A 12665-nucleotide genomic window follows, 5' to 3' on the forward strand; every position below is an offset into this window, starting at 1 on the left:
ATGGCTACTGGGTTTTGTCCAAGTTGCTCGAACGGATCACCAACCCAGAGGAAATGCCTATGCGAGAGGTCTTTTAACATGGAGACTGATGTACGAGCAGCCACCACATTGTCCCTGGCAGTGAAAGGGCCAGAATTCAATGGCATAGAAACCCACACGTTTTGGGGTCCTCTTCTGCTGCAGCGCAGCCATTGTGGGGGTCCTCATGGTTTCGAGATTTTAGGAACTCTAATTTACCACCATCTTCTGCCTGCTTCGCCGTTGAGGTCTTGGTTGGCCCACACTTTGCCCGGATCTTGCCTTTTGATCTTACCCCCATGGGCGACCCTACCAGGAGCTGGGCTCCAGGTGGCATCATTCTCAGGTTCTCAGGATCACACAAGCCACTCTGCCATGACAAGGTGGCAGTAGCCTGGAAAGGGGATCATGTGTAGATTGGTGGGAACAGATAAATTTGGTATCATTGTCATGCAAACACTGTGGCTGAAGGGGCTGATGCAGTGATTTTTTTTCTGTTCGATTTAGATGTAAGACAAATATAAGGCGGCGAGATCTCTTTTCTCAGAGGGAACTTTCCTCCCCAGTGGTGAGGAGGGCAGAGGATTTTTGACCCAGGGCGAGGTTAGGCATATTACAGAATAAAAAGAACATGTGGATGCTTACTGGGGTATCGGGAGTGGGGGATGAGAATACACTCAGGTGAGCCGTGACCATAATGATTGGAGAATTAAAGTGGACGGGCTGCTTCAGTCTCTCAATTTACATCTCTCAGTACAATTTCCATTTTAAATTCCTCAACCTATAAAGAAAAGCTGTGCAGTCCGTCTTCAAACTGAGCTGGCAGAATCCCCGAGAGGGCCTCTGAAGATGACCATTAGGAATGGAGCAGATTGAAGGTGACCACACACACAGCACGAGTTAGAGATTTGGAACTGATGGCCTTTAAAACAATATCTCCTTTGCTGGAGGAATGCCAATCACAAATTACATCTCGAAGTACTGCTACTATTTCCATTCTTTGTCATTTCACAATTAATTCATTGAATTAATCGCAATCTCTCACCATGGGGAATTCACTTGGCTGACGTAATTCGTTTGTAAATAATTTAGAAATCATCATTTTAAAATCTGTTGAAATCTGGCTCTGGGGAGATTGTTAAATGGTTTAAAAATGGGAATGATCTCCCAGAACATTTCATTCCGAGAATGAAACAACGCTGGGCAGGTAAAATGAATGATATGGTGTATACGTACCTCATTGTGGAGAAAATATTCTACATGTTCATTGCTGTCATTGGAGTTCCTGGTAAGTGAGAAGGGAAATGTATGTTTGATATCTCTGTATTAACCACTGTGAATCTCTTTATGATGATTTTACAAGTATCCAACTTGATATTTGCACAATATCCATAAGCTGTCAATAAAATATTTTGACTTTTTTCTCATTCTCTGATAATCAAAATTAAAGCTAATTTTTCTCGATTTCAAGGGATACATTCGAATGTTGTCTTTTACTTTAGCAGCACATTATCCAGAGTTGTAGCAGTGCTGCGGATAGGCAGCTTTTGGGAAAGTGCGCCTGGAGTGTTTTCCATTGTGAAGTTGTTTCTGAGTTATTGATCAGATTGATAACCTGGTACAGCAGACACATCTCACTTTGGACTCTGTCACAGTTGAGTTCAATTATCATTGGTCAACAATTGTGTCCAAACTCCTGAACCAGTGCCCATGGATATGCTAGCGTGTGTTATCGAATTGAACTGCACTGTGAAATTATTCCATTAACAGAGCCACTCCACCACTGGTTACCAGGATCTCCTTGCCTTCCCTCGGAAAAACTTCTTGATCCCATTGGAACTTCAGTTTCCAGATTCCTGGTTGGTCATGGTTAAATGAGTTTATCCAACCCTGTCAAAAACAATCAAGAGTTCACATCCAAATCACAAATTCACCAGTTGTTGTTCTTGGCAATGTGTTATGTCAGACGTGGGAATTCTGGGAGACATCCAGCCTCCCAGAAGAGAGAGAAGGTTCTTGGGAAACAAAAGGACATAAAGTAGATGAATCACCTGGACCAGATGGTGTACACCCCAGGGTTCTGAAAGTGGTGGCTGAAGAGATCATGGACGCATTAGTAATGACCTTTCAAGAATCGCTAGAGGCAGAAGAAAAGAAACTATAGACCAGTTAGTCTGACCTCAGTGGTTGCAAAGATGTTGGAGTCGATTATAAAGGATGAGGTCTCAGGGTACTTTGAGGAACATGATAAAATAGGCCATAGTCAGCATGGTTTCCTCAAGGGAAAAATCTTTTGAAAAATTCCTTGAAGAAATAACAAGCAGGATAGACAAAGGAGAATCCATTGATATTGTGCACTTGAATTTTCAGAAGGATTTGACAAGTTGCCAAACATGAAGCTGTTTAACGAGCTATGAGCTCATGGTATTACAAGACAGATCCTAGTATGGATAAAGCAGTGGCTGATTGTCAGGAAGCAAAGAATAGGCACAAAGGGAGCTTTTTCTGGTTGGCTGCTGGTGACCATTGGTTTTCCACAGTAGTCTGTGTTGGGACCGATTTTTTTTTTACATTATATGTCAACGATTTGGATGATAGAAGTGATGGCTTTGTTGCAAGATTTGCAGATTAAATGAAGATAGGTGGAAGGGCAGGTGGTTTTGAGGAAGTAAAGAAGCTACAGAAGAATTTAGTCAGATTAGGAGAATTGCAAAGTAATGGCAAAGGGACTATAGTGTCTGGAAGTGTATGGTCATGCACTTTAGTAGAAGAAATGAAATGGTTGACTGTTTTCTAAATTGAGAGAAAATACGAAAAAAAACAACTGAGGCACAAAGGGTCTTGGGAGTCCTTGTGCAGGATTCCAGAAAGGTTAATTTGCAGGTTGAATTTGTGGTGAGGAAGACAAATAAAATGGTGGTATTAATTTCAAGAGGACTGCAATATAAAAGCAAGGATGTAATGCTGAAACTTTATAAAGGACTGTCGAGGTCTCACTTGGAGTATTGCGAGCAGTATTGGGCCCCTTATCTGAGAAAGAGTGTGCTGAAATTTATCTTAGAGTTGAAAGGAGGTTCTTGAAAATGATTCCAGGATTGAATGGCTTGTCAGATGATGAACTTTGGATGGCTCTGCTGGAATTCAGAAGGAGTGGTGACCTCATTGAAATGTATTGAATGGTGAAAGATCTTGATACAGTGGATGTGGAGAGAATGCTTCCTGTGGTGGGAGAGTCTTAGACCAGAGGACACACCCTCACAATAGAGGGTCATCCTTTTAGAATGAAGATGAGGAGGTATTTCTTTTTGTGAAAGAGTGGTGGATCTGTGGAATGCTTTGCCGCAGGAACTTTGGAGGCCAAGTATTTATGCAGATTTAAGACAGAAGTGGATTGATTCTTGATTGTCTTCATCTGACAAGGGATATGGGGGAGAAGGCAAGAGACTGGGCCTGAGAGGAAAATTGGATCAGTTATGATGAAATGGCAGAGCAGACTCGATGTGACAAATGTCCTAGTTCTGCTCCTATGGTCTCACAGGTAACTACATCTGCAGCGAGGTTCACTGTGTACTGTATTGTGTCTAGTACCATGGCTCAGAAGGGAAGTGGAGGAGAGAGGATTGCAGTAGTGATATGGAATTCCATAGTTTAAAACAACTATTTTTTTCAAACTACATATATGTCACCATATACAACCATGAGATTCATTTTCTTGTGGGCGTACTCAGCAAATCTATAGGCTAGTAAGTATAACAACATTGATAAAAAGCAACCAGAGTGCAGAAGACAACAAACTGTGCAAATGAAGATATAAATAAGTAGTAATAAGTAATGAGAACATGAAATAATGAGATAAAAAGTCCTTAAAGTGAGATAATTGTGGGAACATTTCAAAGGTGGGTAAGTAAGTGTAGTTATCGCATTTTCTTCAGAAGCCTGATGGTTGAGGGGTAATAACTGTTCTTGATGGTGTCAGTCTTGAGGCTCTTGTACCTTCTACCTGATGGCAGCAGGAAGAAGAGAGCATGACCTAGGTGGTGGGGGATCTCTGATGATGGATGCTGTTTTCATAGGACAATGTTTCATGTAGATGTGCTCAATGGTTGTGAGGGCTTTACCCGTGATGTACTGGGTCAGAACAACTCCCTTCTGTAGGATTTTACTTTTAAAGGCATTGGTTTTTGCATGCCAACGCATGATGCAACCAATCAATATACTCTCCACTGCTCATTTATGGAAGTTTTTCAAAGTTTTAGATGTCATGCTGAATCTCCACAGACTCAGATTCTGTGCACGCAATAGAGACAACCAAATGGTATGGTGCCTCCCAGGTGCTAGGGTCAGGGAGGTAACTGGTTTTTAAAATAACTTAAAAAGTTTTCTTTTAAAATCTGAAATCTTTGACAAGGAGCTGTACACGAGGCTGCTAAACAAGGCAAGTGCCCAGGGTATTACCGGAAAGATAATCAGAATCAGGCTTAATATCACTGGCAGATGTCGTGAAATTTGTCGACTTTGGAGCAATACGTAATAATAGAAAACAAACTTCAAGTGAGGTGTGGGTGGAGAAGGCATAGAGTGGGAATAAAGGGATAACCTTTGGATTGGTGACTAACGGCATTCCACAGGGGTCTGCGTTGGGACCTCTTCTTTTTATGTCGTCATCAATGATTTGGATGATGAGATTGATGGATATGTGGCCAAATTTGTGAATGAGAGGAAGATAGGTGGAGGGGCAGGTAGTGCTGCGGAAGCAGAGAGCCTACAGAAGGATCTAAACAGATTAGGAGAATGAGAAAAGAGGTGGTAGATAGGGCAAAGAATGGGCAAAGATATACAGTGTCGGGAAGTATATGGTCATGCACTTTAATAGAAGGAACAAAAGCATAGAATATTTTCTAAATGATGAGAAAATTCAAAAATCTGAGGTGCCAAGTGGCTTGGAAGTCCTTGTGCAGAATTCCCTAAAGGTCAATTTGCAGGCTGAATTGGTGCTGAGGAAGGCGAATGCTCTGTTAGCATTCATCTCAAGAGGACTAGAAGATAAAAGGAAGGATGTAAAGCAGAGGCTTTATAAGGCACTGGTGAGGCCTCACTTGGAGTATTTTGGGCAGTTTTGTGCCCCTTATCTAAGAAAGGATGTGCTGACACTGGAGAAGGTTCGGAGAAGATTCACAAGAATAAATACAGGAAAAAAAAAGAAGTCAATTTAGAACGGAGATGGAGAAGAATATCTTCAGCTAGAGGGTGAGGAGTCTGTGGAAGTCAATGCCACAGAACAGCTATGGAGTCCAAGTCTTTGGATATAGTTTATGCAGAGGTTGGTAGGTTCTTGATCAGTGAGGGCATGGAATGTTAAGGGAAGCAGGCAGGAGAATGGGGTTGAAAGGGAAATGGATCAGTCATGATGAAATGAGGAAGATGACTCGATGGGCCAGATGGCCTAATCCTGCTCCTGCATGTTTTGGTAGCCTGGCTGTTAACACCTGCCATCGTCTTATATTGTCACCACAGAGGCAGGTAGGTTGGGCACAGCCGGACTCGTGTCTGATATTGTTGGATTTGCAGCCACTCACTGAATCCAACGCTCCAGATTTCTGGCTGACAACTGAATGCATGTTCAGACCCGGAGAATGCGTTCGGTAATACCCGTGTCTGTTCTCTCCTCTCTTCCAGTGAATTTAGTGGCGATTGTGATCCTGTCCCGGGGGAAGTGCGGCCTCTCCACCTGCACTACTCGCTACCTGGTGGCCATGGCAGTGGCGGATCTACTGGTCATTGTGGTTGAGGTCATTTTGTATCAGATCAAATTTCATTACTTTCTGGGGAGTTTCCTGGACATCACCCCCGTCTGCAGTGTTATCGAAGTAATGAAGTACGGAACCACAGATTGCTCCGTCTGGTTCACCGTCACTTTTACCTTTGACCGGTTCATCGCCATTTGTTGCCAGAAGCTGAAAACAAAATACTGCACCGAGAAAAATGCGACTGCGGCTCTAACAACAACTGGCGTTCTGTTCTGTCTGAAAAACGTACCCCGTTATTTTATACAGGAACCCCGAGAAATAATCGACAATGTACCATGGTTCTGTGAATACAAGGACAGTTATTTCACTGACCCCGGGTGGGTGGGGTTTGATTGGTTCGATACGATTTTAACTCCATTCATCCCTTTCGGTGTAATTCTGCTGCTCAACGCCCTGACAGTTCGGCACATTCTAGTGGCCAGTCGGGTCCGTAAGGGGCTGAGGGGTCAGGGCAAGGGGGAGAATTACAGCGACCCGGAGATAGAGAGCAGGAGGAGGTCTATAGTTTTACTCTTCACCCTCTCTGGCAGCTTCATCCTGCTGTGGACGCCGCTGGTGGTGTGGTTCATCTATTATCAGGATACAGGATCTGGAACAGATTACAATGATTCCAGGTCGATCTCTGACAATGTCAGCTTTTTGCTGCGGAATTTCAGCTGCTGCACGAACAGTTTTATTTATGCGGTCACTCAGTCAAATTTCAGGGAGCAGGTGATCAGCGCGGTGAAATATCCGGTCACCTCAGTGCTCCAGATCATTAATAAAGCTGTGACCTGAGCTCAGACCAGAAGAAGCTGCAGGGTTTTAAGTTCACGCTCCATGTTCTTCACATTCACGCCTGGTCTCCCGGGTGGATTGTCCCATTGACTTCCTGGACATCAGGATCAGGATTGGGGCTTGTCAAGTGTAAACTCCTCACTGGGACCAGTAGTTCCGATCCTCCTTCACAGTGGGGACCAGCGCAGATATGGTCCAATACACGGTAGAACACATATCATTGGAATCCAACAAGTCACGGATACACGGGTAAACGGATGTGGGAGCGTTGCGTACACACCAGTCTCCAGAACACTGAGTGATAGTGTTGGGTGGTGTATGCACCCGCTAGAACTCAGTTCTCTGGGGGGGGGGGGGGGCGCAATGCCGGAGGCTGTTTTACACATAGACAAAAATACACAGTGCATAGTGTTGGAAGATGAGGTCGTGTTGGAGACAACACCTTACATTCTTTCAGGGTAGACTGCAACCTGATTGCATAAACATCGATTTCTCAAACTTCTGCCAATTGCACCCCTTCACATTCCTGCTTCCCTCTCTCACCTCATCTCCATCCCTACCCATCACCTCCCTCTGGTGCTCCTCCCTCTTCCCTTTCTTGCTTGGCCTTCTGGCCTTTCCTTTTAGTTCCCCATTCTCCAGCATTTTATCTCATTCGCCAATCGACTTTTCATCTCTTTGTTTCACCCCTTCCCTCTCCTGGCTTCACCTATCAGCTACCATCTTGTAATTCTTCCTCCACTCCCATTTCATTCTTGCCCAAACTTTTGGTCTTTTTATACCGTCCCAATGAAGGGTTTTGGGACCTAGCCTATCCTGAAACATCGACTGTTTACTCTTTTGAACTGATGCTGAATGCCCGCTGAGTTCCTCCAGCATTTTGTGTGCATTGCTTGGAAATTGTTGAAGGTGAGTTACACGCCAGCGAACTATATACATTGCACCAAAGCCTAGTGTACAGTCTTTGAAGGAGTGTATACACATCACATACAGTACACAGTGGAGAGAGTTGGGATACGTGTGTGTACACACCAGATACCAGGACAAAAGGAGGACAATGTCAGAAAGTATCTGTATACTCCAGAAGCTAGCACAGAGGAGAATGGTGTTTAGAAGTTTGAATACCCACCAGACACGAGTGCGCAGGGGGCTGTGTTAGAAAGTATATGAATCGTCCGCACAGAGTAATTCACAGGTTTAAGGATTTAGTATGTGTGTGTGTACACCCAGAACCAAGATTACTGAGGCTGGGGGTGTTATTGGGACATCTACCTACTCTACACATGACACAATGGCACATGGGGAATTGAGGTGGGAGGTGCATGTACTATACACACGACTCAACAACGCATAAGGTGAATGGGGTTGGGATGTGTGTGTATTGTACACACGACTCAACAACACACGGGGGAAATGGTGTTGTGAGTTCTACGCACTGTAGACATGACCTAACATCATACAGGGGGAACATCTCTGTGCAGTGAGTGTACACCAGAACACAACGAAACTGTTAGGATTATTGTCTATACAAGAAACACAATTCAAAGGCAAAGGATGGTGTGTGAATGCACATCACAAAACAATGCCAGCACACAGCAGAAAGCTGCTGGATGGTGTATGGACACTCCAGACCACAGCACTCAGTGTGTATACAACAGGTAAAAGTACAAATGGGGACAGTGTGTACAGATCAGATATCAATATGCAGAGGGTGGTGTTGCATCATGTGTGTACACAGCAGACAGATGTATACTGAGCAACTGTTTCAAGATGTTTGCGTACACTGGGAGAACAGGACACACACTAAACAGCAATATACAGCGGCCGGAGTTGGGTGATACATTAACATGAACACCGTCATTACAGAGTGGACAGTTTGGGAGGTGTGCTTACACACCACACAACAATACACAGGGGGACAGTATTGGGAGGTGTATTTACACACCAGTCACCTGGGTCACAGCATCAGGATATTTGTATACATCAATAAGCCAGTTGAAAGGGAGGGGCGTGTTGTGTGTGTACTCAACACAGCAGTGCACAGGTAGTGTTTTAGGTGGTGAATGCACATGCAAGATACAAACAAGACAGTCCTGATGGAGGGCCTCGGCCCAAAATGTCGACGGTTACTCTTTTCCATAGGTGCTGCCTGGCCTGCTGATCTCCAACATCTTGTGTGCGCGCACAAGATGCTTGTATGTAAGGGACCATTTTTGGGAGCTGTCTGTATTGTACACTGCAGACAGTACACAGCTGAAAGCATACGGTGCTGTGTTACCACACCAAACACCAGTATACAATAGACAGTTTCAGCGAGGTGTGTTAACATACCAGCCACGAGTTCACAGTGAACGGTGTTGGGATGTGTAGACACAAAGCAGATACCTGTACACAGGGGGACTGCACACACCAGACACCACTACACAGTTGATGCTGCTCGGTGGTGTATGCACGCAGGGCATTGTTGGGAGGTGTGAACAGCGGATATATGGGCACAGGTAACATTGTTGGTATGCTTGTACACACACCAGATACCAGTATACTGGGGGATGGTGCTGGGAGGTGTGTGAACACATCAGACCTTAGTACACTGAGGACGGCGTGATGAGAGACCTGGGGAGGATGGTTGGGCCCAAATGCTGGGGTATGTGAGCCTGGAATCGAGACACAATGCTAGACTGAAAAGTGACCAGAATTTGAAGCTAGATGCTAGACAATGACCCAAATAGAAGCAACGGTTGAGTACTAAACCTCTACATTGAATTGTGGTGCCAAAACATAGCTGCCAATTAGCGAGACCGTCCTGAATCCATAAAGCGACCACACCAGCTATCCATATTCCAGGAAGTTAGAGAGCTTAAACCTTAGAAGCTGGTGCAACTGGGTGCGTATCGTAACAGGAATTCTCCTCTATGTCGATATCCTGATCGCCCTGGCTGCTCGGAGAGATGGAAATAGTAGTCGTGGATGAGAGCCAAGATGTCCCTTTCAGGAACCCAGCGCTTTTCTTTGGGTCCAAATCCACAAAGCAAATGCGAACACCACGAACAGTTCATGATTCCGAAGAACTGGAGTTAACAAATTTTAATTTGGAGATGCGGAAATTGGAATAAATCTTGAAGGTCTTGAGGAGCTGCAAGGTGTAAGCCACCGGGTTTTCTTTCCTGAAAGGTCGAATGAACATGAGCGCCAACCCGGAGAGGCAAATCCTGAGTAGACATCTAGACCGTTTACCCAGGCTGCAAAGCACGGTCCCTGTCTGCTCCTGGGTTTGCCTTGATTTCGGCCCTCCGGATAGAAGCCAACAAAATCTCCCTTGCTCTAGTCCTTTTCTCCTTGCAGCATTGGACAAGATCTTCAGCTGCAGGAGCCCAAACCTTGGCCTCCTGCTCAGGGAAGAGTGGTAGAGAATGCACGAATCAGCATTTCAGCTGGGACATCCCGTACGCCAGTCCACGTCAAACTCGTCGGGTCTTTCTGAGGCCAGGGATTTAAGGGTTTGTTCCAATTCTTGGTTCACCCGCTCCGTCTGGCCGCTGGACTGCAGATGAAACCCAGAGGAAAAACACGCTGTTGTCCCAGTCAACTTACAGAACATCCTCCAGAAATGTAATGCAAATTGAGACCATAATCTGACACTATGTGCACTAGAAATCCCATGGATCCGGAAGACCTGGTGCAGGACAATGTCAGTCGGCTCCGTTGCTGATGGTAGCTTGTCCGAGGCAATGAATTGGCAGGCCTTCGAAAAGCGATTGACAATTAACATGATGACGGTCTTCTGTTGGAAGGAGGAAGCCCTGTATCAAAGCCCGTGGAGATGCATGCCCATGGTCTGTGCGGAACAGGCAGGGGGTGAAGGCGACCTTAAGGTTGGGTAAGGGGCTCCTTGTTCTGGGTGCACACCCTGTATGCCTGCACGTATTTGCGGAACTCTCTCTTCATCCTAGGCCACCAGTATCTTCTCCTGATGAACTCGACTATCCTGGCAATCTCTGGCTGAGCGGGCGTCCTCGATGGAGGTCCCCACTAAAGTACCTGAGACCTATGGAACTTGGGATGAACAAGAACATTGATTCCCCCAATTAATTGGTGCTGTCACCTTGGCTTAGGGCAATATGGTCGTAGGCCGCTCCTCTCATTTGGGTTCGTTGAACTGATGGGACAAAGCATTTGGTTTCTGGATTTTTGACCCTAGAGGGTAGGTCAGACCGAAATTATAGCGGTTAAAGAACAGAGACCACCTAGCCTGTCTGGAACTCAGTCTGTTGGCCTCCTGAATATCAGCCATGTTCTTGCAGTCTGCCCACACTAAACATGATCCTTGGCCCCCTGAGGCCAGTGATGCCTTTTTTCCAAAGCCAGGTTGATTACGAGCAGCTCTTTCTATTCCCGATGTCATAGTTCACCTCTGCCGGGGATGGCCAGCTGAAGAATGCACAGTGGTGTAGTGGTTTAGTTTACCTTCCGGAAGGGTCAATTGAGAGAAAACTGCACCTATTCAAACGTTCGAGGTGGCCACCTCAACGAACAAGGGAAGGTCCAGGTTAGGTGAAAACAAAATGGGAGCTGTCATGAACCGCTGTTTGAGAATCTGCAAAAGCAGCCTCTGCTTCGGTGGTCCAAAAAGAGCCTGTAGACTTGTTAGTTAAAGCTGTCAGCCGCACCACCACTGAGCTGGAGTTCCTAATGAACTTCCGGTAAAAGCCGGCAAATCCCAGGGATCATCCAAGTGGACGACCTAAGGCGTACTTATGCAGAGCATCCTGAAACACGTTGTTTAAAAGGGACTGTAAAGCTGCTGGAGCATTTGCGAGGCCAAAGGGCATGACCGGGTACTGATAGTGCCCTGTGGGTCTGTTGAATGTAGTTTTCCACTCGTTGTCCTGCGTTATGCGGACCACATTGTACGAACTCCGCAAGTTATCTTCGAGAATACTCTTGCCACTTGGAAAATCTCAAATGCAGTGTTCATGACTGGCAGGACGTAATGATTCTTGCCTGTTCTATGAACCAACCCTCTGTAATCAATAGATTTACCACAGGCTACAAAGAAGAAACCTGCGCCCTGCGCTGGTTGGTGTGGTGGAGGGCAGAATGAATCCGATGGCAAGAACTTCTTTTATCTACTCCTCTATGGCGCTTCTACACAGCCATGAGAGCGCATACAATCAACCCTGTGGAGTACAAGTACCAGGCAGCAGATCTTAGCACAGTCCAAGGTTTGGTGCGGTGGAGATATCGAAGCCTTTCTCTTGCTGAAGACCTCTTCCAAATCCTTATGGACGGAAGGGATTTCGGCCAATTTGTGTGTTGCCATTTCCTCCGAGCCTTTCTATGAGGATGACTCCTGTGGCTCCTTAGCAGGCAGGGGCGATTCGACAGATCTCAGAAGCTCCTTTATAGTTCATTGGACTCTTCCATTGAAACAGTGGCTGAAATCGGAGTCTAAATTCTCGTCTGTATCCCATACCCTCAGATGACGGCAATGAGGTGTTACAAACAGCCCTAGCTCACCCTGAACTAGGCTCCACATCTGTGAGTCTTTCATGGGGACCTGGTGGCTGGATCTCTCAGTCTTAGGTGCTGGAGTTCCAGAGTGCTAGGACACCTCCTTGCTCTGCTCCTGAACTACAGCATTACCTTCCTCTAGTTCCAGCATGTCCCCAACTAGACGGGGTTGGGACTCGCATAGTCCTGTCGGATGGAGCAGGCATGTTCATCCCTGAAGGCAGGACTGGGTTTCCAGAATGTTTCAGGTTACCCTGAACTAGTCTGCCTCTTCATCAGTCGTTGGTCTCAGGAGAGTCTGGGGGTCGGAACATGATACCGACAACATACCCTCTTGCAGTGACTGGACCAAGCAATGATCCTCCCTTCCTTCCAGTTCACGGAAGGGTTATTCTGGCACAGCCAAAGGTGCATCAGGGTCAGGAGTATGAGGTGAATCTATAAATTAGAAACTAATGTCCTCTTGCAAAACCAATGCTTGCTGCTGGATCTGCCTGGAACCCAGTGAACGGCCACCCAGGACTGTTGTGGGCTTGGACTGGCACAACTCGT

The 12665-nt window shown here is 45.9% G+C and overlaps 1 protein-coding gene across 1 annotated transcript; it reads left to right on the forward strand.

The window, feature by feature from the left end:
• The first annotated feature begins 1239 nt into the window (after positions 1-1239).
• LOC134351202 (probable G-protein coupled receptor 139) lies at positions 1240-6602 on the forward strand. Its single transcript, XM_063057312.1, has 2 exons — positions 1240-1306; positions 5695-6602. Exons 1-2 carry the CDS (start codon positions 1240-1242, stop codon positions 6600-6602), a joined length of 975 nt encoding a protein of 324 aa, XP_062913382.1.
• The last annotated feature ends 6063 nt before the right edge of the window (positions 6603-12665 follow it).

Source organism: Mobula hypostoma, chromosome 8 (genome assembly GCF_963921235.1).
Source record: "Mobula hypostoma chromosome 8, sMobHyp1.1, whole genome shotgun sequence".
Taxonomy (NCBI): Eukaryota; Metazoa; Chordata; class Chondrichthyes; order Myliobatiformes; family Myliobatidae; genus Mobula; species Mobula hypostoma.